The sequence below is a fragment of the Oncorhynchus gorbuscha genome, linkage group LG19 (genome assembly GCF_021184085.1).
Source record: "Oncorhynchus gorbuscha isolate QuinsamMale2020 ecotype Even-year linkage group LG19, OgorEven_v1.0, whole genome shotgun sequence".
Taxonomy (NCBI): Eukaryota; Metazoa; Chordata; class Actinopteri; order Salmoniformes; family Salmonidae; genus Oncorhynchus; species Oncorhynchus gorbuscha.
Window position 1 is genome coordinate 9,476,729 of NC_060191.1, and position 27,639 is coordinate 9,504,367.

The 27,639-nt window shown below is 45.5% G+C and overlaps 1 protein-coding gene across 2 annotated transcripts; it reads left to right on the forward strand.

Moving 5' to 3' along the window:
- The first annotated feature begins 1 nt into the window (after window position 1).
- Window positions 2–27,636, forward strand: LOC124005301 (sialoadhesin-like). 2 transcript variants are annotated; one of them, XM_046314435.1, is made up of 10 exons: window positions 2–86; window positions 172–247; window positions 575–937; window positions 1,128–1,418; window positions 1,860–2,111; window positions 2,614–2,883; window positions 2,997–3,093; window positions 3,182–3,268; window positions 3,413–3,488; window positions 27,556–27,636. In XM_046314435.1, the coding sequence occupies exons 1-10, from the start codon at window positions 18–20 to the stop codon at window positions 27,619–27,621; spliced, it is 1,647 nt and encodes a 548-aa protein (XP_046170391.1). In that variant the 5' UTR covers window positions 2–17; the 3' UTR covers window positions 27,622–27,636. The 2 variants fall into 2 exon arrangements, with proteins under 2 accessions (XP_046170391.1, XP_046170390.1); XM_046314434.1 differs by lacking the exon at window positions 27,556–27,636 and adding an exon at window positions 3,622–5,054 and having other exon boundaries at window positions 5–86.
- The last annotated feature ends 3 nt before the right edge of the window (window positions 27,637–27,639 follow it).

Sequence of the window (27,639 nt, forward strand, 5' to 3'; positions counted from 1 at the left end):
GCTAATATTTCCTTTATATGTCAAATCCCTTAGTCTCTGAAGGAGAGTGGTTATCTGACATGAGAAAGAAATATTCAACTATGCAAGTAAGTGATTTGGCTTTTAGACATTAAACGTGTCAAAGGAAATGCTAACATTCTAGTAATATTAAAATAATTCTTATTCCCTCAGGTCCTGCACAAAGAGGAGGGGATGCGGAGTGAAACATTAATATGGCCTTTTCTTATTCATTGCATTTGGCTTGGAGGTAGGATACAACTTTAGATATATAGAGTAAAAAAATATTGTATTTATTAATTAAATTACACACAACAAAATACAAAACAATGTGGTGAGAGTTAAAAAGAATAGCGAAAAGTAGCGAGTAGCAAAAGGTGCATGTGTATTACTAACCTTGAGGGGCTCCCCCTTTAAAATATTAATTGAACAAAATGAACAATAAAATGGCCTCTTGATTTGTTCAAATCATTCCACTTGACTAGCCCACGGAAGATCAGGGATTATATTTATTATACTCACATTCATTGACTGTGTCCAACAACTCTTATTAACATTTCCCCTACTGCTATTCGAGTGATGGGAGTTGAAGCCTCATCATGGACTGCTGAGGTGCCCAGCTCAGTATCCGGCCTGCAGGGCTCATGCATCGTGATTCCCTGCTCATTCAACTACCCAGAACCAGAGAAGAAGCCCTCCAAATTCACTGGCATCTGGTTCAAAGGCACCCATGATACTATATACCACCCAGACAGCTCCAACATCATCAAAGACTACAGGGGTCGTACAGAGCTGGTGGGAGACCTCCGGCAGAAGAACTGCTCTCTCAGAATCGACCACCTCCATCGCAGTGACAAAGGACCTTTTCATTTCAGGGTTGAAATTAAAGACGAAAACAAGTATTCCTACATACATGACACGGTCTCCATTGCAGTGAGCAGTAAGTTCTCAGGGTAAAAATTGACAATGATAATTTTTTGTTGTATTATAGTATCCCATTATTTACCCAAATGATAGTTATAGCTTATTGTAGATTTAAATGATATTACTGAAAGGACAGAACTAAGAAGTAGTGGATGCACACCTCAAGAGAACTGCAATAACTGTTCTCTTTTCTTTGCTGATTTCAGGCTCTCCAGACCCCCCCTCTCTGTCAGTGAGGGAGGAGGTGAAGGTGGGGGAAGTGGTGTCTGCCTCCTGCTCTGTGTCTCACTCCTGCCCATCTGATTCCCCTCTCCTAACCTGGAGCCACTCTGGAACAACCAGTGTCCAATCACAGCAGCTGACCAACGGCCAGTGGAAAGTGACATCATCCCTGACCTTTACCCCCAGCATCACTGATCACAACCAGTCTCTGGTCTGCACAGCAGAACACAGGGGAGTGAAGCCAGTGAAAATGTCCAAAACTCTCAATGTCAAATGTAAGTGCACCACACCTGTGTGTTAATAACACTGGAAGATTTACACTTTCACTTCTGTGAAAACAGAATGCTTCTGTGCATACGACAAAAGTGAAAGAAGACATTCAATGTATCTTCTTTGAAAAGGAAACATGCACTTTGTCCAGAGTCTGGATTTGGCATACTTCCTTTTTACATTTGAAATAGATTTAGCATGTGATTGATACACTGAATCTGTCCTAAGATGTTTATGACATAGTAATAGAATTCTTACTAATGCTGTGATTCATAGATCCTTCTGTGTCCTTCTGTAGCTCAGTTGGTAGAGCATGGCGCTTGTAACGCCAGGGTAGTGGGTTCGATCCCCGGGACCACCCATACATAGAATGTATGCACACATGACTGTAAGTCGCTTTGGATAAAAGCGTCTGCTAAATGGCATATATTATTATTATATTATAGATGCCCCAGTGGATGTGAAGGTGGAGGGAGTGTCCAGTGTGAAGGAGGGAGACTCTGTGGAGCTGAGATGCTCCAGTGACAGTAACCCTGCTGCCCACAGCTACCGCTGGCACAACAGTAGAGGACCTCTGCCCACCACTGGACCTACCATCACACTGGAGAATGTGACCAGACTCACTGAAGCCCTCTACTGCACTGCCATCAACACAGAGGGACAAGGACACTCTAGCCCACTGAAGCTCAATGTAGAGTGTAAGTAGATGCAGCCATTCAAATCAAATCAAATCAAATGTGATTAGTCACATACACATGCTTAGCAGATGTTAATGCGAGTGTAGCGAAATGCTTGTGCTTCTAGTTCCGACCATGCAGTAATATCTAACAAGTAATATAAACAATTTCACAACAACTACCTTATACACACACGTGTAAAGGAATGAATAAGAATATGTTCATGTAAATATATGAATGAGCGATGGCCAAACGGTATAGGCAAGATGTAGTAGATGATATAGAGTACAGTATATACATATGAGATGAGTAATGTAGGGTATGTAAACATTATATAAAGTGGCATTGTTTAAAGTGACTTGTGATACATTTATTACATCCCAATTGTAATTATTAAAGTGGCTAGAGATTTGAGTTAATAAGGAGCATGTCCTTTCTGTGTATATAATACTAAGACAAATCTCTTCAGGTTGTAGCACTACATGTTCAGTTAAAACCAAACTGTTTATCATTCTCATCGCAGACCCCCCTGAGATCAAAGTGGGCTCTGCCTGCACTTCAGACGTCTCCACGGTAACCTGTCTGTGCATTGTGGACTCGGAGCCCCCCGGCACCGTGGAGTGGTCTCTTCCAGATGGACCCCTGCCCAACCGGTCCAGTACCAGAGTGGAGAGGCATGGGTCAGTTACCATGGTGACCCTACAGAGAGCACTAGGCTTCTCCGAGACCGTCCACTGCCATGCCAGCAACACACGGGGCAATGCCACCTTGTCCTTCACTGTGTCCACAAATGGTAAAGGAAACAGTGGGGGAAGTGCATCATAAATTAAGTATTACATACAGTATTAACATCATAAAGGATATTATTAGTACATTAATACAACATATTTATTTGTTTTTGGACAGATAAGAAGTTGATGCTGTACATTTCAATTGGTATTGCTGCATTAGTGGTGGTAGTAATACTAATTCTCATGTCAGCTTGCGTATTGAACAAGAAGGGGTAAGTTACTATTTTTTTTATTTTTGGAAGGAGTTATATAGATTTGTGTTTGTTTGTTTTGATAACTTCACATTATTTTTCTCAACAGTAGGAGGAGTCGTAGTGACCAGTCAGTAACCAGCAAGCAGGACGTGGACACAGCCAAGGGTGCTTTTTCACATCCCTCACCATCATGGTATTTTTCTACCGGCTGTTCTATCTGTGATCATAATATATACAATCTGCTGAGTTGTTAAAGCCCATTAGCCTACATTTACTCTTGTAGTGTCTTATCAAATGACGGGAATACATCTGAGAGTTGTCCTAACTTTATCCACAGGAAAGAGCAGAAAGACACCAGCAGTGAAATCCACACAAACTATTACACCAACGATCAGCTATATGGCAACATGGAGGTATATACTGTAGGCCTACTGCAGACATGTACAGGTGTTGTAAGGATCTGAGCTCTGAGGAGATACAAAGGATTAAACAATAGAGGTGGTGTTGTAGATGATGATACTGTGTCTCTGATCTGGTTACCTGTAGGCTGAAGAGGATGGCGACCCATACGAGTGTGTTGGTGGAGATGATGAAGTCTATGCTAATATGTGAACACAACAGGAAGCATGTGGAAGTCAGCTGGCCCAGAGGCAGTGGTACTCAGTCTGTCAAAGTTTCCAGTAAAATATTAACATTTTAAGTCAATGTAGCAGAACAGCTGACTGCCTATATTTGTTAGCTTTATGTAGCTCCATGGTTCTAAAGGCTAAAGAAAATGGCACAATCTTAATTGGGTTATGGGTTTGTGTCATGGCTTTTACAAGTTGTTTTTTAAAATTATCTATGGCTTAGGTTATTCAGGCTCTTTGGTATCACATACACTTATGTCAGTCTCATTAAGACTGCAGAACTGTGTACAAGCTGAACTGTTAATTACAGAACACCACCTAACACATTAACTGGCATGACATTCCGTCTCATGGGAGGCCATAAAGCTTCTAAAAGTCTTCTAATAGGCGGCCACCTCTACAATGTATTCAGTCAAAATGCATGTTTTATTGTACACATACCAAAGGCACTAACAAGCATTTAAATGTGTTTAAATTACTACAAATATGTCAAAATTCATCTCCCTCCATGCACCCCCTGTGACTTCTAGAAAGATTTGAACCCAGTAACCCCAAAAAATACTCAGTTTTCACCATCACTGTAAAGCCCTAGTCATTTTGTTGCTTTTGATGAAGTTATTTCTGAAGATTATTATTTATTTTATGTGAAAAGTGATTCCTTTGTCTGTTACGTGATCTGAACTCTCGTTTTAATATAGTGGAACTATTCCTTTTTAAACTGTAGTGTAAAATCAGGTGAGCTGGTTATACTCTTTTGGCCATTTTCTGGTGTTTTGTGGTGAAAAACGGAGCCGGTCTAGCATAATACGGCAACCCTGTTACCCATAGATAGACAGGCTACAAATGTTTAACCATTTTAAGTTATTTGTAAATCTTGCATTCAACTGACCCTCCCTGTTGCACACAACAAGCTTCCATTCTTCTTGTCACAAGGGTACATGGCTGATTTAACTAGTAATTACCAGTTGGAGGGGCGTTCAAGTGGATTTCTCCTAACCATCCACTGTAGAGCTGCACAATACCACTCATTTGAAGCACAGGCTACTGTGGCTATTTGATCATAATGTAGGCCTACCAAAGTGATTTACCATCAAAAACATTGGAGAAAATGCAACCCATTACATTTTAACATGGAAATAGCTGTTCTATCATTCAGCCTACAGTAGCATCCAATGTGCGGTGTTCAATGTAGGCCTACATTCCATGATAAAATAAAATAAAATAAACATTGCATGGCTTGATAGTAACCTGTTAATCCACTTGTCCTTCAGATAAGGAGGTGACTGAAAATGTTGTGGTGTTTGATGCAAGAAACATCTTTACAAAATAAAATGCATTATTATTCCCATACCGTTATTACAGAGAATCAGACCAATTATTCTACTCTCTGTCTATTGGCTACTTAGATTATTTAAGCCTGTGTCAAAATACAACACTGCTCCTTTAATACAAACAAAAAAGCTCTTTACCTAACTCACTTTTCTAAGATGTCTCGAAGTGTATGTAGGAAGCAATCACTCCTCCATTGCTGACTACAAATGATCTATAACTGGGCTAAAAACACACTAACTAGCAAAGGATGTGAACATAATGTGCAAATGTGGCTACATGCAACTCTCGCTGTGATCTCAAAACAAGCTCATCTACTCATGACCGCTAAATGCTAGAAACACAGTCCAGTTCAAAGTAAATGGCACCGATCCATATATGGCAATGGTCTATTTGCATATAGTCCTACTGCAGCTCTGATTGTAATGCTGCACCAGTTTGTGTAGAGTACGGTCTGTGTAGACTAGAGTATGGGCTGAGTAGTGAATGTCAATACAATAGAATCCTACTCCGATGCATTCCGCCAACAATAAAATCTGTTGCATAGTTTGTTTTGTTTCGGTATGTTGCATTGAAAGTAGCTAATATTGTGTTGATTCAATCACAATTGCAACAGTAAAGGTAAATGTTAACAGGGAAAAGTCTAGAACAGTGGTCACCAACCTTCTCTGACTCAAGATCACTTTGAGTCAAAATGCAACCCGAGATCTACTGCTCAGATTTTATTTTTTAACATGACTTAAAAGATGGAAGCCTGTACAACAATAATCAATTAAAAACAGTACTGTAGCAGTGAGGTTTGTGCAGTATGCTATAGGACCAATATATTGTCACTGTATTTTGGCTTTCTTGAATTGCCCTGCCAATACATCGTTATTTGGGCCATTTAAAAAAAAAAAAATTCAAAATTTGTGTTAGACTATGTGATCACACCGGTAATAGAGCCATTGTTATATTACTTGTGAAGCACAGCTGAGTGAGCATACATTTAAATTATTTGCTTTTTATTTTTATTTTACTGGGCTGATCGTGCCTGCATCTGATGGTCAGTCTCTGCCGAGGGAAAGAGCAGCAGACTGAGGGTTTGCCTCCGCTACGCCTTTTCTCAGCTGACACTGACCAAAAGGGGACACCATCTTCCAGCTGATGGCGAACTCGAGTTCCATCCTATGAAGAGAAGGTGAAATATTCCTTGATATTCAAAAATACCCAAGCCGCTAATAATAACCACAACGCAAGCCTATAGATATGCTTTCCTACTCATTCATTACTGCTGCAGTGCTTGTTGTGGCGCTGAGTGAATATACCCTTATGAAAAAATATTGCAGTCAGAGCGGGGCATCTCGTTGGGCATCTCTAGGCACAGCCTAGAGATTATGGTAATGCCATTGCAGGCTCTGTCTTTAAGCACCGCACTTTGTCACTCCATCCTTGCTGTGTGTGTGTGTGTGTGTGTGTGTGTGTGTGTGTGTGTGTGTGTGTGTGTGTGTGTGTGTGTGTGTGTGTGTGTGTGTGTGTGTGTGTGTGTGTGTGTGTGTGTGTGTGTGTGTGTGTGTGTGTGTGTGTGTGTGTGTGTGTGTGTGTGTGTGTGAGGTTTGTCTTTGACATCTGTTGGGAGAAATGACTGATTTGCAGTTCATGAGTGTTACATAGTCACACATGAAGTTTTGAAAAGATCAGACATTTTTAGCCCTTCAAAACAGCACCTATGACACCATTTTAAGGCACTTCCGGTTCACACAGGAAACTGAAAGTGTACACATATCCTCCTTTGGGTAGGCACTTATAGAATATTGAGTTTTAAGTCCTTATGCTAAGAACTGACTTATTTACAGAGGGTTGAATGAGTGTGTGTTATTTCAGAAAATCACAGAAAATCACAGAAATCTCGCATAGCTCAGAAACACAATTCAAAACGTTTCATCTGAACACGCTGCAACTGGACTTTAAAAAAAAATTGAACATCACCAATTTGACATTGGAAATTACGATAGATAAATGGCTGGTTCTTTTTTTATTGACACTGTAGGTTCATTTACTTTGACGTGAAGCGGAATAATTATTGCTCTATTTTCATTTTTGACCTTTAATCCCAGAAAAATGGCCATAACTCAAAAACCGTTGAGGCCTGGATGTCATCTTGGTCGGGGCCAACTGCCCATTATGCCAAACCTATGCTCACCAAGTTTCGTCTTCAAAGTATTTTCCGTTTAGGAGATAAGGCCACGTTGTGATTGGTGATGTTTTGTACATTTGCAATATGTTTCCACTCGTCCTCTTGTGGGATTTACCGGGACGGCAGAAAAATTAGCAAAATGTGAAGATTTTATAAAACGGAAACAGAATGTACGAGAAACTTTGTTTGATTACTTCCTGGAAGATCAGGCCCTGCTGCGCTGCCCGGCGCCGTCCGCAAATTTTAGAAACGTTGTCGGACATCTAGTAATGGACCGTACATTTGCAATGTGGACTTTCTTACTAACCATATGGCGAATGTCAAAATGTTAGCAACACCTCCGTCTTTGCGGGATGCACAGGGGATATGGTCACTAGTGTAACCATTTACATTTACATTTAAGTCATTTAGCAGACGCTCTTATCCAGAGCGACTTACAAATTGGTGCATTCACCTTATGACATCCAGTGGAACAGCCACTTTACAATAGTGCATCTAAATCTTTTAAGGGGGGGGAGGTAGAAGGATTACTTTATCCTATCCTAGGTATTCCTTAAAGAGGTGGGGTTTCAGGTGTCTCTGGAAGGTGGTGATTGACTCCGCTGTCCTGGCGTCGTGAGGGAGTTTGTTCCACCATTGGGGGGCCAGAGCAGCGAACAGTTTTGACTGGGCTGAGCGGAAACTGTACTTCCTCAGTGGTAGGGAGGCGAGCAGGCCAGAGGTGGATGAACGCAGTGCCCTTGTTTGGGTGTAGGGCCTGATCAGAGCCTGGAGGTACTGAGGTGCCGTTCCCCTCACAGCTCCGTAGGCAAGCACCATGGTCTTGTAGCGGATGCGAGCTTCAACTGGATGTAAATGTAATGTAATGTACAGTTCATGAGGGTTTCCTAATAACACATATGAAGTTTTGAAAAGATCAGACATTTTTAGCCCTTCAAAACAGCAAGGTGATTGGAAACATGACCGAATACAAACAGTGTAGTTGTTCCCTCCATCAAGGCAGTCAAACAAGCAAAGAGTATGTATAGAGACAAAGTAGAGTCGCAATTCAACTGCTCAAATGCGAGACATATATGGCAGGGTCTACAGACAATCACGGACTGCAAAAAGAGAATCAGCCCCTTCGCGGACATCAACGTAACCAGGAGGTGAGGCCTCATTTAACACAGTAAATTCATCAGGCTTAAGCCATGTTTCAGTCAGGCCAATCACATCAAGATCATGATCAGTGATTAGACTTTGATCAGTGATCGACTATAACTGCCATGGAAGAGAGGGATCTAACATTAAGTAGCCCTATTCTGAGATGTGAGGTATCACAATCTCTTTCAATAATGGCAGGAATGGAGGAGGTCTTTATTCCAGTGAGATTGCTAAGGCGACCACCGCCATGTTTAGTTTTGCCCAACCTAGGTCGAGGCACAGACACGGTCTCATTGGGGATAGCTGAGCTGACTACACTGACTGTGCTAGTGGCAGACTCCACTAAGCTGCCAAACTGGCTAACAGCCTGTTGTCTGGCCTGCACCCTATCTCATTGTGGAGCTAGGGGAGTTAGAGCCCTGTCTATGTTCGTAGATAAGATGAGAGCATCCCTCCAGCTAGGATGGAGTCCGTCACTCCTCAACAGGCCAGGCTTGGTCCTGTTTGTGGGTGAGTCCCAAAAAGAAGGCCAATTATCTACAAATTCTATCTTTTGGGAGGGCCAGAAAACATTTTTCAACCAGTGATTGAGTTGTGAGACTCTGCTGTAGAACTCATCACTCCCCCTAACTGGGAGGGGGCCAGAGACAATTACTCGAAGCCGACCCATCTTTCTAGCTGATTTACACGCTGAAACTATGTTGTGCTTGGTGTCCTCTGACTGTTTCATCCTAACATTGCAAGGTGATTGGAAACATGACCGAATACAAACAGTGTAGTTGTTCCCTCCATCAAGGCAGTCAAACAAGCAAAGAGTATGTATAGAGACAAAGTAGAGTCGCAATTCAACTGCTCAAATGCGAGACATATATGGCAGGGTCTACAGACAATCACGGACTGCAAAAAGAGAATCAGCCCCGTCGCGGACATCAACGTCTTGCTCCCATACAAATTAAACAACTTCTTTGAGGACAATACAGTAACAATGACAATGACACTACCAAAGACTGTGGGCTCTCCTTCTCCATGGCCAATGTGAGTAAAACATTTAAACGTGTTAACGCTTGCAAGGCTGGCTGGTGTGTTTACGGACATATTCAATCAATCCCTATCCCAGTCTCCTGTCCCCACATGTTTCAAGATGGCCACCATGGTTCCTGTTCCCAAGAAAGCTAAGGTAACTGAACTAAATGACTATCGCCCCATAGCACTCACTTCTATCATCATTTTTTTAAACATTTTTTATTTCACCTTTATTTAACCAGGTAGGCTAGTTGAGAACAAGTTCTCATTTGCAACTGCGACCTGGCCAAGATAAAGCACAGCAGTGTGAACAGACAACACAGAGTTACACATGGAGTAAACAATTAACAAGTCAATAACACAGAGAAAAAAAGGAGTCTATATACAATGTAAACAATTAACAAGTCAAATCAAATCAAATCACATCCAATTTTATTTGTCACATGCACATGGTTAGCAGATGTTAATGCGAGTGTAGCGAAATGCTTGTGCTTCTAGTTCCGACAATGCAGTAATAACCAACAAGTAACCTAACTAACAATTCCAAAACTACTGTCTTATACACAGTGTAAGGGGATAAAGAATATGTACATAAGGATATATGAATGAGTGATGGTACAGAGCAGCATAGGCAAGATACAGTAGATGGTATCGAGTACAGTATATACATATGAGATGAGTATGTAAACAAAGTGGCATAGTTAAAATGGCTAGTGATACATGTATTATAGAAGGATGCAGTCGATAATATAGAGTACAGTATATACGTATGCATATGGGATGAATAATGTAGGGTAAGTAACATTATATAAGGTAGCATTGTTTAAAGTGGCTAGTGATATATTTACATAATTTCCCATCAATTCCCATTATTAAAGTGGCTGGAGTTGAGTCTGTGTCAGTGTCAGTGTGTTGGCAGCAGCCACTCAATGTTAGTGGTGGCTGTTTAACAGTCTGATGGCCTTGAGATAGAAGCTGTTTTTCAGTCTCTCGGTCCCAGCTTTGATGCACCTGTACTGACCTCGCCTTCTGGATGGTAGCGGGGTGAACAGGCAGTGGCTCGGGTGGTTGATGTCCTTGATGATCTTTATGGCCTTCCTGTAACATCGGGTGGTGTAGGTGTCCTGGAGGGCAGGTAGTTTGCCCCCGGTGATGCGTTGTGCAGACCTCACTACCCTCTCGAGAGCCTTACGGTTGAGGGCGGAGCAGTTGCCATACCAGGCGGTGATACAGCCCGCCAGGATGCTCTCGATTGTGCATCTGTAGAAGTTTGTGAGTGCTTTTGGTGACAAGCCGAATTTCTTCAGCCTCCTGAGGTTGAAGAGGCACTGCTGCGCCTTCTTCACGATGCTGTCTGTGTGAGTGGACCAATTCAGTTTGTCTGTGATGTGTATGCCGAGGAACTTAAAACTTGCTACCCTCTCCACTACTGTCCCATCGATGTGGATAGGGGGGTGTTCCCTCTGCTGTTTCCTGAAGTCCACAATCATCTCCTTAGTTTTGTTGACGTTAAGTGTGAGGTTATTTTCCTGACACCACACTCCGAGGGCCCTCACCTCCTCCCTGTAGGCCGTCTCATCGTTGTTGGTAATCAAGCCTACCACTGTTGTGTCGTCCGCAAACTTGATGATTGAGTTGGAGGCGTGCGTGGCCACGCAGTCGTGGGTGAACAGGGAGTACAGGAGAGGGCTCAGAACGCACCCTTGTGGGGCCCCAGTGTTGAGGATCAGCGGGGAGGAGATGTTGTTGCCTACCCTCACCACCTGGGGGCGGCCCGTCAGGAAGTCCAGTACCCAGTTGCACAGGGCGGGGTCGAGACCCAGGGTCTCGAGCTTGATGACGAGCTTGGAGGGTACTATGGTGTTGAATGCCGAGCTGTAGTCGATGAACAGCATTCTCACATAGATATTCCTCTTGTCCTGATGGGTTAGGGCAGTGTGCAGTGTGGTTGAGATAGCATCGTCTGTGGACCTATTTGGGCGGTAAGCAAATTGGAGTGGGTCTAGGGTGTCAGGTAGGGTGGAGGTGATATGGTCCTTGACTAGTCTCTCAAAGCACTTCATGATGACGGAAGTGAGTGCTACGGGGCGGTAGTCATTTAGCTCAGTTACCTTAGCTTTCTTGGGAACAGGAACAATGGTGGCCCTCTTGAAGCATGTGGGAACAGCAGACTGGTATAGGGATTGATTGAATATGTCCGTAAACACACCGGCCAGCTGGTCTGCGCATGCTCTGAGGGCGCGGCTGGGGATGCCGTCTGGGCCTGCAGCCTTGCGAGGGTTAACACGTTTAAATGTCTTACTCACCTCGGCTGCAGTAAAGGAGAGACCGCATGTTTTCGTTGCAGGCCGTGTCAGTGGCACTGTATTGTCCTCAAAGCGGGCAAAAAAAGTTATTTAGTCTGCCTGGGAGCAAGACATCCTGGTCCGTGACGGGGCTGGATTTCTTCCTGTAGTCCGTGATTGACTGTAGACCCTGCCACATGCCTCTTGTGTCTGAGCCGTTGAATTGAGATTCTACTTTGTCTCTGTACTGACGCTTAGCTTGTTTGATAGCCTTGCGGAGGGAATAGCTGCACTGTTTGTATTCGGTCATGTTACCAGACACCTTGCCCTGATTAAAAGCAGTGGTTCGCGCTTTCAGTTTCACGCGAATGCTGCCATCAATCCACGGTTTCTGGTTAGGGAATGTTTTAATAGTTGCTATGGGAACGACATCTTCAACGCACGTTCTAATGAACTCGCACACCGAATCAGCGTATTCGTCAATGTTGTTATCTGACGCAATACGAAACATATCCCAGTCCACGTAATGGAAGCAGTCTTGGAGTGTGGAATCAGATTGATCGGACCAGCGTTGAACAGACCTCAGCGCAGGAGCTTCTTGTTTTAGTTTCTGTCTGTAGGCAGGATCAACAAAATGGAGTCGTGGTCAGCTTTTCCGAAAGGAGAGCGGGGCAGGGCCTTATATGCGTCGCGGAAGTTAGAGTAACAATGATCCAAGGTTTTTCCACCCCTGGTTGCGCAATCGATATGCTGATAAAATTTAGGGAGTCTTGTTTTCAGATTAGCCTTGTTAAAATCCCCAGCTACAATGAATGCAGCCTCCGGATAAATGGTTTCCAGTTTGCAAAGAGTTAAATAAAGTTTGTTCAGAGCCATCGATGTGTCTGCTTGGGGGGGGGGATATATACGGCTGTGATTATAATCGAAGAGAATTCTCTTGGTAGATAATGCGGTCTACATTTGATTGTGATGAATTCTAAATCAGGTGAACAGAAGGATTTGAGTTCCTGTTTGTTTCTTTCATCACACCATGTCTCGTTAGCCATAAGGCATACGCCCCCGCCCCTCTTCTTACCAGAAAGGTGTTTGTTTCTGTCGGCGCGATGCGTGGAGAAACCCGTTGGCTGCACTGCCTCGAATAGTGTCTCTCCAGTGAGCCATGTTTCCATGAAGCACAGAATGTTACAGTCTCTGATGTCCCTCTGGAATGCTACCCTTGCTCGGATTTCATCAACCTTGTTGTCAAGAGACTGGACATTGGCAAGAAGAAGGCTAGGGAGTTGTGCACGGTGTGCCCGTCTCCGGAGTCTGACCAGAAGACCGCCTCGTTTCCCTCTTTTCGGAGTCGGTTTTTTGGGTCGCTGCATGCGATCCATTCCGTTGTCCTGTTTGTAAGGCAGAACACAGGATCCGCGTCGCGAAAAAAAAACTTATTCTTGGTCGTACTGATGGTGAGTTGACGCTGATCTTATATTCAGTAGTTCTTCTCGACAGTATGTAATGAATCCTAAGATGACCTGGGGTACTAATGTAAGAAATAACACGTAAAAAAACTGCATAGTTTCCTAGGAAAGCGAAGCGAGGTGGCCATCTCTGTCGGCGCCGGAAGTAAGAATGCCGATAACACAGTAGAAAAAAACACAGTAGAAAAAAAGGGGAGTCTATATACATTGTGTGCAAAAGGCATGAGGAGGTAGGCGAATAATTACACTTTTGCAGATTAACACTGGAGTGATGATAAATGATCAGATGGTCATGTACAGGTAGAGATATTGGTGTGCAAAAGAGCAGAAAAGTAAATAAATAAAAACAGTATGGGGATGAGGTAGGTGAAAATGGGTGGGCTATTTACCAATAGACTATGTACAGCTGCAGCGATCGGTTAGCTGCGCAGATAGCAGATGTTTGAAGTTGGTGAGGGAGATAAAAGTCTCCAACTTCAGCGATTTTTGCAATTCGTTCCAGTCACAGGCAGCAGAGTACTGGAACGAAAGGCGGCCAAATGAGGTGTTGGCTTTAGGGATGATCAGTGAGATACACCTTCTGGAGCGCGTGCTACGGATGGGTGTTGCCATCGTGACCAGTGAACTGAGATAAGGCGGAGCTTTACCCAGCATGGACTTGTAGATGACCTGGAGCCAGTGGAACCGGCGACGAATATGTAGCGAGGGCCAGCCGACTAGAGCATACAAGTCGCAGTGGTGGGTGGTATAAGGTGCTTTAGTGACAAAACGGATGGCACTGTGATAAACTGCATCCAGTTTGCTGAGTAGAGTGTTGGAAGCAATTTTGTAGATGACATCGCCAAAGTCGAGGATCGGTAGGATAGTCAGTTTTACTAGGGTAAGTTTGGCGGCGTGAGTGAAGGAGGCTTTGTTGCGGAATAGAAAGCCGACTCTTGATTTGATTTCCGATTGGAGATGTTTGATATGAGTCTGGAAGGAGAGTTTACAGTCTAGCCAGACACCTAGGTGCTTATAGGAAGACAAAATAAGGACAAAAGAAGGACAGAAGAAAAAGGAAAAGAAAGAGGACAACATAGTGAAACAGTCAGCACTTCTATTGCAACTTGTATTTCGTCGTCCTAACGTAGTCTACACTGCTATCTGCCCAGCAGCTAGCCAGCTAGCATACGTCCACCGTCTACCGAATAGCAGCACTGTAGAAACTATTACACTCAACTGAACGACTTGATTAGTGTAGTGTTAGCTAGCTACATAGTTGTCTTTGCTGTCTTCGTATCCAAGATAATTGTGTAGTTTAGAGCGTGTAGTCTTAGAGTGATTATCTTAATTTACTGAGGTTAGCTAGCCAGCTATTTGTCGTCCTTAACGTAGGAGACACTGCTAGCTAGCCAACAGCTAGCCAACGTCTACTGAATAGAACTTCCGCACTCAACAACCCGGTCGCATTCCGCTTCGCTCCACAGGTAGTATCACAGTTTTCATTTCATTTCATTACAGCACAACGGTTTGATTTGTTTGATCGTAGCTAGCTACATAGCTAGCTACATAGCCGTCTGTGTATCAAAGATAATTGTTGTCGTTCTTTTAACGCAACGTAACGTAATCAACACTGCTAGCTAGCCAGCTAGCCCCCGAATAGCAGCACTGTAGAAACTATTACACTCAACGGAACAACTTGATTAGTGTAGTGTCAACAACGCAGCCACTGCCAGCTAGCCTACAAAGTCAACAACGCAGCCACTGCCAGCTAGCCTACTTCAGCAGTACTGTATCATTTTAATCATTTTAGTCAATAAGATTCTTGCTACGTAAGCTTAACTTTCTGAACATTTGAGACGTGTAGTCCACTTGTCATTCCAATCTCCTTGCATTAGCGTAGCCTCTTCTGTAGCCTGTCAACTATGTGTCTGTCTATCCCTGTTCTCTCCTCTCTGCACAGACCATACAAACGCTCCACACCGCGTGGCCGCTGCCACCCTAATCTGGTGATCCCAGCGCGCACGACCCACGTGGAGTTCCAGGTCTCCGGTAGCCTCTGGAACTGCCGATCTGCAGCCAACAAGGCAGAGTTCATCTCAGCCTATGCCTCCCTCCAGTCCCTCGACTTCTTGGCACTGACAGAAACATGGATCACCACAGATAACACTGCTACTCCTACTGCTCTCTCTTCGTCCGCCCACGTGTTCTCGCACACCCCGAGAGCTTCTGGTCAGCGGGGTGGTGGCATCGGGATCCTTCTCTCTCCCAAGTGGTCATTCTCTCTTTCTCCCCTTACCCATCTGTCTATCGCCTCCTTTGAATTTCATGCTGTCACAGTTACCAGCCCTTTCAAGCTTAACATCCTTATCATTTATCGCCCTCCAGGTCCCCTCGGAGAGTTCATCAATGAGCTTGATGCCTTGATAAGCTCCTTTCCTGAGGATGGCTCACCTCTCACAGTTCTGGGCGACTTTAACCTCCCCACGTCTACCTTTGACTCATTCCTCTCTGCCTCCTTCTTTCCACTCCTCTCCTCTTTTGACCTCACCCTCTCACCTTCCCCCTACTCACAAGGCAGGCAATACGCTCAACCTCATCTTTACTAGATGCTGTTTTTCCACTAACCTCATTGCAACTCCCCCCAAGTCTCCGACCACTACCTTGTATCCTTTTCCCTCTCGCTCTCATCCAACACTTCCCACACTGCCCCTACTCGGATGGTATCGCGCCGTCCCAACCTTCGCTCTCTCTCCCCGCTACTCTCTCCTCTTCCATCCTATCATCTCTTCCCTCTGCTCAAACCTTCTCCAACCTATCTCCTGATTCTGCCTCCTCAACCCTCCTCTCCTCCCTTTCTGCATCCTTTGACTCTCTATGTCCCCTATCTTCCAGGCCGGCTCGGTCCTCCCCTCCCGCTCCGTGGCTTGACGACTCATTGCGAGCTCACAGAACAGGGCTCCGGGCAGCCGAGCGGAAATGGAGGAAAACTCGCCTCCCTGCGGACCTGGCATCCTTTCACTCCCTCCTCTCTACATTTTCCTCCTCTGTCTCTGCTGCTAAAGCCACTTTCTACCACTCTAAATTCCAAGCATCTGCCTCTAACCCTAGGAAGCTCTTTGCCACCTTCTCCTCCCTCCTGAATCCTCCTCCCCTCCCCCCTCCTCCCTCTCTGCAGATGACTTCGTCAACCATTTTGAAAAGAAGGTCGACGACATCCGATCCTCGTTTGCTAAGTCAAACGACACCGCTGGTTCTGCTCACAGTGCCCTACCCTGTGCTCTGACCTCTTTCTCCCCTCTCTCTCCAGATGAAATCTCGCGTCTTGTGACGGCCGGCCGCCCAACAACCTGCCCGCTTGACCCTATCCCCTCCTCTCTTCTCCAGACCATTTCCGGAGACCTTCTCCCTTACCTCACCTCGCTCATCAACTTATCCCTGACCGCTGGCTACGTCCCTTCCGTCTTCAAGAGAGCGAGAGTTGCACCCCTTCTGAAAAAACCTACACTCGATCCCTCCGATGTCAACAACTACAGACCAGTATCCCTTCTTTCTTTTCTCTCCAAAACTCTTGAACGTGCCGTCCTTGGTCAGCTCTCCCGCTATCTCTCTCAGAATGACCTTCTTGATCCAAATCAGTCAGGTTTCAAGACTAGTCATTCAACTGAGACTGCTCTTCTCTGTATCACGGAGGCGCTCCGCACCGCTAAAGCTAACTCTCTCTCCTCTGCTCTCATCCTTCTAGACCTATCGGCTGCCTTCGATACTGTGAACCATCAGATCCTCCTCTCCACCCTCTCCGAGTTGGGCATCTCCGGTGTGGCCCACGCTTGGATTGCGTCCTACCTGACAGGTCGCTCCTACCAGGTGGCGTGGCGAGAATCTGTCTCCTCACCATGCGCTCTCACCACTGGTGTCCCCCAGGGCTCTGTTCTAGGCCCTCTCCTATTCTCGCTATACACCAAGTCACTTGGCTCTGTCATAACCTCACATGGTCTCTCCTATCATTGCTATGCAGACGACACACAATTAATCTTCTCCTTTCCCCCTTCTGATGACCAGGTGGCGAATCGCATCTCTGCATGTCTGGCAGACATATCAGTGTGGATGACGGATCACCACCTCAAGCTGAACTTCGGCAAGACGGAGCTGCTCTTCCTCCCGGGGAAGGACTGCCCGTTCCATGATCTCGCCATCACGGTTGACAACTCCATTGTGTCCTCCTCCCAGAGCGCTAAGAACCTTGGCGTGATCCTGGACAACACCCTGTCGTTCTCAACTAACATCAAGGCGGTGGCCCGTTCCTGTAGGTTCATGCTCTACAACATCCGCAGAGTACGACCCTGCCTCACACAGGAAGCGGCACAGGTCCTAATCCAGGCACTTGTCATCTCCCGTCTGGATTACTGCAACTCGCTGTTGGCTGGGCTCCCTGCCTGTGCCATTAAACCCCTACAACTCATCCAGAACGCCGCAGCCCGTCTGGTGTTCAACCTTCCCAAGTTCTCTCACGTCACCCCGCTCCTCCACTCTCTCCACTGGCTTCCAGTTGAAGCTCGCATCCGCTACAAGACCATGGTGCTTGCCTACGGAGCTGTGAGGGGAACGGCACCTCAGTACCTCCAGGCTCTGATCAGGCCCTACACCCAAATAAGGGCACTGCGTTCATCCACCTCTGGCCTGCTCGCCTCCCTACCACTGAGGAAGTACAGTTCCCGCTCAGCCCAGTCAAAACTGTTCGCTGCTCTGGCTCCCCAATGGTGGAACAAACTCCCTCACGACACCAGGACAGCGGAATCAATCACCACCTTCCGGAGACACCTGAAACCCCACCTCTTTAAGGAATACCTAGGATAGGATAAAGTAATCCTTCTCACCCCCCTTAAAATATGTAGATGCACTATTGTAAAGTGGCTGTTCCACTGGATGTCATAAGGTGAATGCACCAATTTGTAAGTCGCTCTGGATAAGAGCGTCTGCTAAATGACTTAAATGTAATGTAAATGTTATAGAAGTCCACATATTCAAGGTCGGAACCATCCAGGGTGGTGATGCTAGTCGGGCATGCGGGTGCAGGCAGCGATCAGTTGAAAAGCATGCATTTGGTTTTACTAGCGTTTAAGAGCAGTTGGAGGCCACGGAAGGAGTGTTGTATGGCATTGAAGCTCGTTTGGAGGTTAGATAGCACAGTGTCCAATGACGGGCCAAAAGTATATAGAATGGTGTCGTCTGCGTAGAGGTGGATCAGGGAATCGCCCGCAGCAAGAGCAACATAATTGATATATACAGAGAAAAGAGTCGGTCCGAGAATTGAACCCTGTGGCACCCCCATAGAGACTGCCAGAGGACCGGACAGCATGCCCTCCGATTTGACACACTGAACTCTGTCTGCAAAGTAATTGGTGAACCAGGCAAGGCAGTCATCCGAAAAACCGAGGCTATTGAGTCTGCCGATAAGAGAGACTAGTTAATGATCATATCCCCTCCATCCTATCTGATACCCTAGACCCACTCCAATTTGCTTACCACCTGTCACGCCTTGGTCTTAGTATTTTGTGTTTTCTTTATTTATTTGGTCAGGCCAGGGTGTGACATGGGTTTATTTTTGGTGTGTTTTTGTATTGGGGTTTAGTAGGTATTGGGATTGTGGTTGAGTAGGGTTATCTAGCATAGTCTATGGCTGCCTGAGGCGGTTCTCAATCAGAGTCAGGTGATTCTCGTTGTCTCTGATCGGGAACCATATTTAGGTAGCCTGGATTTCAAATCAAATCAAATCGAATCAAATCAAATTTATTTATATAGCCCTTCGTAGTCAGCTGATATCTCAAAGTGCTGTACAGAAACCCAGCCTAAAACCCCAAACAGCAAACAATGCAGGTGTAAAAGCACGGTGGCTAGGAAAAACTCCCTAGAAAGGCCAAAACCTAGGAAGAAACCTAGATTTTATAACAGAACATGACCAAGATGTTCAAATGTTCATAAATGACCAGCATGGTCAAATAATAATAAGGCAGAACAGTTGAAACTGTCAGGTTGGGGACAGCAAGGAGCCATCATGTCAGGTAGTCCTGGGGCACGGTCCTAGGGCTCAGGTCCTCCGTTAGAGAGAGCATATGTGGGGTGGCCATTCCGGCTGTGCCGGGTGGAGATTATAACAGAACGTGATGTTCAAATGTTCATAAATGACCAGCATGGTTGAATAATAGTAAGGCAGAACAGTTGAAACTGGAGCAGGAGCATGTGGACTGGGGACAGCAAGGAGTCCTCATGTCAGGTAGTCCTGGGACATTCCTAGGGCCCAGGCCAGTTGAAACTGGAGCAGCAGCATGGCCAGGTTTCAGCAAGGAGTCATCATGTCAGGTAGTCCTGGGGCATGGTTCTAGGGCTCAGGTCCTCCGAGAGAGAGAAAGAAAGAGAGAAGGAGAGAATTAGAGAACGTACATTAGATTATTTCAGGAGAAGTACTCCAGATAAACAAACTGACCCTAGCCCCCCGACATAAACTACTGCAGCATAAATACTGGAGGCTGAGACAGGAGGGGTCAGGAGACACTGTGGCCCCATCCGACAAACAGGAAGGATATAACCCCACCCACTTTGCCAAAGCACAGCCCCCACACCACTAGAGGGAAATCTTCAACCACCAACTTACCATCCTGAGACAAGGCCGAGTTCTCCGACACGGTACAACCCAAGGGGGACCCAGACAGGCCGACCACAACAGTGTATCAACCCACCCAGGTGACGCACCCCCCCCAGGGACGGCACGAGAGAGCCCCAGCAAGCCAGTGACTCAGCCCCGTCAGGGCTGTCCCAGTGGAAAAAGGGGAACCGGCCAGGCAGAGACAGCAAGGGCGGTTCGTTGCTCCAGAGCCTTTCCGTTCACCTTCCCACTCCTGGGCCAGACTACACTCAATCATATGACCCACTGAAGAGATGAGTCTTCAGTAAAGACTGTCTTTGTGTTAGTTAGCACTAGATAGGCTGTAGGGACAATTAGGTTTTGTGACCGTAGCGTTTAGGTATGTTTGTTGTTTTGTATATTAAATCAGGTTATTTCATGTATCAAATTCATTTATTATTAAAGAACATGAGTAACCACCACTTCAAAAGAGCAGGGTCCAGAGTAACGCCGAGGTCCTTCACAGTTTTATTTGCATTTTGCTCCGGCTCCATCTTTCAACAGACACTGAAGCACTAGATAGGCGCCGAGTAACCACCACGCCGCATTTTGCTCCGGCTCTCTTTCAACAGACGAACGCCGTTACACCACCCCAATAGGTCCACAGATGATGCAATTGCCATCACACTGCACACTGCCCTATCCCATCTGGACAAGAGGAAATGCTATGTAGGAATGCTGTTCATTCAGCATTCAACACCATAGTAACCTTCAAGCTCATCATTAAGCTTGAGACCCTGGGTTTCGACCCTGCCCTGTGCAACTGGGTCCTGGACTTTCTGACAGGTCACCCCCAGGTGATGAAAGTAGGAAACAACATCTCCACTGCTGATCCCACCACAAGGGGGCGTTAACAGCCCTCTCCTATACACCCTGTTAACCCTGTTGACCGCGTGGCCATGTACACTTCCAACTCAATCATCAAGTTTGCAGAAGACACTACAGTGGTAGACTTGATTACCAACAACGATGAGACGGCCTACAGGGAGGAGGTGAGGGCCCTCAGAGTGTGGTGTCAGGAAAATGACCTCTCACTCAATGTCAACAAAACAAAGGAGATGATCGTGAACTTCAGGAAACAGCAGAGGGAGCACCCCCCCTATCCACATCGACGGGAAAGTAGTGAAGAAGGTGGAAAGATTTAAGTTCCTGGTCGTACACATCACAGACAGACTGAAACGGTCCACCCACCCAGACAGCATGGTGAAGAAGGTGCAACATCACCTCTTCAACCTCAGCAGGCTGAAGAAATTTGGCTAGTCACCTAAAACACTCACAAACTTTTACAGATGCACAATCGAGAGCATCCTGTCAGGCTGTATCACTGCCTGGTACAGCAATTGCACTGTCCTCAACCACAAGGCTCTCCAGAGGGCAATGTGGTCTGCACAACGCATCACCGGGGGCCAACTACCTGCCCTCCAGGACACATACACCACCCAATGTCACAGGAAGGCCAAAAAGATAATCAAGGACAACAACCACCCGAGCCACAACCTGTTCACCCGCTATCATCCAGGAGACGAGGTCCGTACCGGTGCATCAAAGCTGGGACCGAGAGACTGAAAAATATATATATATAAATAAAGGGAACACTAAAATAACACGTCCTAGATCTGAATGAATGAAATATTCTTATTAAATACTTTTTTCTTTACATAGTTGAATGTGCTGACAACAAAATCACACAAAAATTATCAATGGAAATCAAATTTATCAACCCATGGAGGTCTGTATTTGGAGTCACACTCAAAATTAAAGTGGAAAACCACACTACAGGCTGATCCAACTTTGAGGTAATGTCCTTAAAACAAGTCAAAATGAGGCTCAGTAGTGTGTGTGGCCTCCACGTGCCTGTATGACTTCCCTACAGCGCCTGGGCATGCTCCTGATGAGGTGGCGGATGGTCTCCTGAGGGATCTCCTCCCAGACCTGGATTAAAGCATCCGCCAACTCCTGGACAGTCTGTGGTGCAACGTGGCGTTGGTGGATGGAGCGAGACATGATGTCCCAGATGTGCTCAATTGGATTCAGGTCTGGGGAACGGGCGGGCCAGTCCATAGCAGCAATGCCTTCCTCTTGCAGGAACTGCTGACACACTCCAGCCACATGAGGTCTAGCATTGTCTTGCATTAGGAGGAACCTAGGGCCAACCGCACCAGCATATGGACTCACAAGGGGTCTGAGGAGCTCATCTCGGCACCTAAAGGAAGTCAGGCTACCTCTGGCGAGCACATGGAGGGCTGTGCGGCCCCCCAAAGAAATGCCACCCCACACCATGACTGACCCACCACCAAACCGGTCATACTGGAGGATGTTACAGGACGTTCTCCACGGCGTCTCCAGACTGTCACGTCTGTCACATGTGCTCAGTGTGAACCTGCTTTCATCTGTGAACAGCACAGGGCGCCAGTGGCGAATTTGCCAATCTTGGTGTCCCCTGGCAAATGCCAAACGTCCTGCACGGTGTTGGGCTGTAAGCACAACCCCCACCTGTGGACGTCGGGCCCTCATACCACCCTCATGGTGTCTTTTTTTGACCGTTTGAGCAGACACATGCACATTTGTGGCCTGCTGGAGGTCATTTTGCAGGGCTCTGGCAGTGTTCCTCCTGCTCCTCCTTGCACAAAGGCGGAGGTAGCGGTCCTGCTGCTGGGTTGTTGCCCTCCTACGGCCTCCTCCACATCTCCTGATGTACTGGCCTGTCTCCTGGTAGCGCCTCCATGCTCTGGACACTACGCTGACAGACACAGCAAACCTTCTTGCTACAGCTCGCATTGATGTGCCATCCTGGATGAGCTGCACTACCTGAGCCACTTGTGTGGGTTGTAGACTCCGTCTCATGCTACCACTAGAGTGAAAGCACCGCCAGCATTCAAAAGTGACCAAAACATCAGCCAGGAAGCATAGGAACTGAGAAGTGGTCTGTGGTTATCACCTGCAGAGAGTTGAGTTGTTTATGAATAGTGCATTGTATGTTTCATTGTTTATCTGTGGATTATAGTGGGGTTAATTGGGTAATGGCCCAATGATGGAATGAAAAGTTAGGAGTAGGACAGAAGTTATTTGAATAAAAGGTTGAACATAATTGGTAGTGACACTTTCCTACCATAGGACAGTATAAGAAATGTACAACCCTTAGTATACCAGTAAAATTATTACAAAGAAGTTCTGTAGAGATTTTCATAGAAAGTTACTTTACTTTAATTTCTATCACCAGGGTCACTGGTGTATAACATATTACTGGTACTCTAAATCCTTAAGATATAATATTAGGAATTGAAGTCTAGTATGCAGTTGTCTCTGTGAGGCTGTGTGTGAAATATATTTGAGTTTAGTAGAACCATATACTGTAGCCTGGAGTAAGTGAGTAGAATTAGGATTACAGTACAAACATTTAAATTGCACAACAATTCCATGTGAATCTGATAACTATAATGTGTAGACGTTCCACTGTACCGTTTATGTCCTCCTATCATTGATGATAATGCCTCAGATGACAACTGAAAAATCTCTAATTTTATTAGTCACATGCACCGAACACAACGGGTGTTCAACTTACAGTGAAATGCTTACTTACGAGCCCCTAACCAACAATGGAGTTTAAGAATAAATATGGATAATAAGAAATAGGAGTAACAAGTAATTATAGAGCAGCAGTAATATAACAATAGAGAGACTATATACAGGGCGGTGCCGGTACAGAGTAGTATGTACATGTAGGTAGTTATTTAAGTGATTATGCTTAGATGATAATTACAGAGAGTAGCAGTGGTGTAAAAAAGAGGGGTAACCATTTGATTAGATGTTCAGGAGTCTTTATGGCTTGGAGGTAGAAGCTGTTTAGAAACCTCTTGGACCGAGATGTGGTGCTCCAGTACCGCTTTCCGTGCGGTAGCAGAAAGAACAGTCTATGACTAGGGTGGTGTCATGACTGTCCTGACCAGGTCAGGTTACAGGAGACCACAACCCTACAGATTATCTCTCAACCCCAACAGAGGAGGAGAATTTAGGGGTCTGAAGATGTGTGTGTGTGTGGGGGGAAGGGGGTTATGACCCCTCACGACCCTGGTAAATCAGGCCACAGACAAGTTCCTTTGTCCTGTTAATATGGAGAACCAGCCTCAGAACATTAAACATGAAATAAAGGGACTTTGGAACAATGGTTTCCGTCAGCCACAATGGTGGTCATGGCGATAGATGGAATATGAAAATGTATGTCATTTTTGTTTTGTTATTTTTCAAGAACACCAGGTCTGGGCGTCGCAGTGCACCCGCGTGGGTTCTGCAACACATTTCCCTGGTAGGTTAATAGATGACGTTATTACGAAAACATTGTATTGTGAAGAGTTTTCCTAGTATATGTTTCATGTTTATACATTGTATGTTGTATGGAAAATATCCAAATCAAAGAGAATGTTTTGGGGAAGATGAAATGTTAAGTTGTCTAAAATTGGATTTGAATAAAATATAGACCTTGCCTCATTAACTTGGTACGCCCAGAGAATTGCCCTAAAGGCAGTTACGCCCACTTCTGACCCAATGGTATTAAACCTGTGAGTAAAGAATTCACAGAGAGGACTACGTGACCCAAGCTGCAGCCAAGGTCTAAAAAGTCAACGAATCCAGAACGCAAAACAAGTTTGAAGACAAATAAATCCATTTCTACCCAAGCTACGGATGAGTAGCTGTGTCTAAGCGGGTGAATTCAAATCGAACCACCTAGCCTCCATCTCCCATCGAATTGTGGTATCTAAAGGGTTTCATTCCTATGCTGCGAGCTCTGAGCTACAGAGCTGTCTGTCCTCAGAAGACCCCTTCCATAACCAGGGTGAGGGAACAGAGTCCTAAGCCAAAAGGACACTGACATCGGGAGGACGATCAGAGAGGTGCGCCGGAGTATTGCGTCATCGAGCAGCCTGAACGGTCCACGCAGAGAATCCTCAGAGATCATCCCCACATAATTATATCATTATATTCTGACCCATAAGAGTGGCAGTTTGGGGCAAGGCTAGGTTTAGAATAGCATAGCTGACAAATTCACACAAATGTATATTTCTCTTGTGTACTTTCTTTTTTCTCTCTTTTGAAATCCCCAATTTGGGTAACACGCGCCATAGTGTGTTGGCCCGTTATACTAAGTTCTAATCAATAGCCTATAATGTGTTTTGTCTATGTGTATCTTTTATCATAATTTTAGCTTTTTAGTAAATAAATATTCAACTAAGATTGGTATGGTACGAACTCATTGGTGAGACGCGGGTCCGTGCAGATTCACAGGCTATACGACGTTCAGAACGAGATTGGTAGAGGTAACTGGTTAATTAGTGGCTGTTGTAAAATTGTTATTCTTTGAGTTAATTTGGGAAATATAAACTCAATAAAAACTAGTTCCCCAATGTGCCCCAGGTTAATGAGTTAATAATTGCTTGATTCAGTTAATCACGCAATTAGAAACTTGTATTCATTCGATGAGCAACAGTTGTCACATTAACTAATACAACGTCACGACAGTGGCTAGAGTCTTTTTTTTGGCCTTCCCCTGACACTGCTTGGCCCCAGTGATTTACTAGGCCGTTCGCACTACCCTCTGTGGCCTTGCGGTCGGAGGCCGAGCAGTTGCCATACAACCAGTCAGGATGCTCTAGATGGTGCAACAGTAGAACCTTTTGAGGATCGGAGGACCCATGCCAAATCTTTTCAGTCTCCTGAGAGGAAATATTTATTTGTATTTATTTATTTATCCGTTGTTTTACCAGGTAAGTTGTCATTTGCAGCAACGACCTGGGGAATAGTTACAGGGGAGAGGAGGGGGATGAATGAGCCAATTGTAAACTGGGGATTATTAGGTGACTGTGATGGTTTGAGGGCCAGATTGGGAATTTAGCCAGGACACCAGGGTTAACATTCCTACTCTTACGATATGTGCCATGGGATCTTTAATGACCTCAGAGAGTCAGGACACCTGTTTAACGTCCCATCCGAAAGACAGCACCCTACACAGGGCAGTGTCCCCAGTCACTGATATTTTTTTAGACCAGAGGAAAGAGTGCCTCCTACTGGCCCTCCAACACCACTTCCAGCAGCATATGGTCTCCCATCCAGGAACTGACCAGGACCAACCCTGCTTAGCTTCAGAAGCAAGCCAGGGTGGTATGCTGCTGGCCAACAAATAGGTTCTGTCGTGCCCATGTGTTGAGGATCAGCGTGGCGGGTGTGTTGTTACCTACCCTTACCACCTGAGTGCGGCCCGTCAGGAAGTCCAGGATCCAGTAGCATATTGATGAGCTTTGAGGGCACTATGGTGTTGAACCCTGTCCTGTAGTCAATGAATAGCATTCTCACATAGGTGTTCCTTCTGTCCAGGTGGGAAAGACAATGTGGAGTGCAATAGAGATTGCATTATCTGTGGATGTGTTGGGGCAGTATGAAAATTGGAGTGGGTTTAAGGTTTCTGGGATACTGGTGTTGATGTGAGCCATGACCAGCCTTTCAAAGCACCTCATGGCTTCAGACGTGAGTGCTTCGGGTTGGTTGTCATTTAGGCAGGTTACGTTAGAAGATAATAGAATTCTTACTAATGTTGTTATTCATAGATGCTCCAGTGGATGTGAAGGTGGAGGGAGTGTCAAGTGTGAAGGAGGGAGACTCTTTGGAGCTGAGATGCTCCAGTGACAGTAACCCTGCTGCCCACAGCTACCACTGGCACAACAGTAGAGGACCTCTACCCACCACTGGACCTACCATCACACTGGAGAATGTGACCAGACTCACTGAAGCCCTCTACTGCACTGCCATCAACACAGAGGGACAAGGCCACTCTAGCCCACTGAAGCTCAATGTAGAGTGTAAGTAGATGCTGCCCTTCTGTTAATATGGATCATGTCCTTTCTGTGTATATAATATGAAGACAATACTCTTCATTTGAAACCAATGTTTATCATCCTCATCCCAGACCCCCCTGAGATCAAAGTGGGCTCTGCCTGCACTTCAGACATCTCCATGGTAACCGGTCTGTGCATTGTGGATTCGGGGGCCCACCGCCACCGTGGAGTGGTCTCTTCCGGCTGGACCCCTGCCCACTTTGCCCAGTACCAGGGTGGAGATGCTAGGGGCAGTTACCATGGTGACCCTACAGAGGGCACTAGGCTTCTCAGAGACGTTCCACTGCCATGCCAGCAACACACAGGGTAATATCACCTTGTCCTTCACTGTGTCCACAAATGGTAAGGGAAACAGTGGGGGAAGTGTATCATAAATGAAGTATTACATACTATATTAACATCATAAAGGACATTATGGGTACATTAATAAATAATATTTATTTGTTTTTGGACAGATAAGATGTTGATGCTGTACATTTCAATTGGTATTGCTGCATTAGTGGTGGTAGTAATACTAATTCCCATGTCAGCTTGCGTATTGAACAAGAAGGTGTAAGTTACTCTAGTATTTCTTTTTGGAGTGAGCTACGCAGATTTGTGTTTGTTTTTAGCTGGTTTGTTCTGTTTGTTCAATTTGGCATTGTTTTTTCAATCAGCAGGATTCATTGTGACCAGCCAGTAACCAGCAAGCAGGACATTGATGCATCAAAGTGTGCTTCCTCAGATCCCTCAACATCAAGGTCTTTTTTGGAGGTATGTACTGTGGTTCTACTGCAGACATTTACAGCTGCTGTAGAGATCTGAGAAAAGTTTGCTCTAAATAAAAAGGATATAAAAAACAATAGAGGTGTTGTTGATGATAGTATCTCTGATCCGGTTTCCTGTAGGCTGAAGAGGATGGCGACCCATACGAGTGTGATGGTGGAGACGAAGCAGTCTGTGGTAACATGTGAACACAACAGGAAGCATGT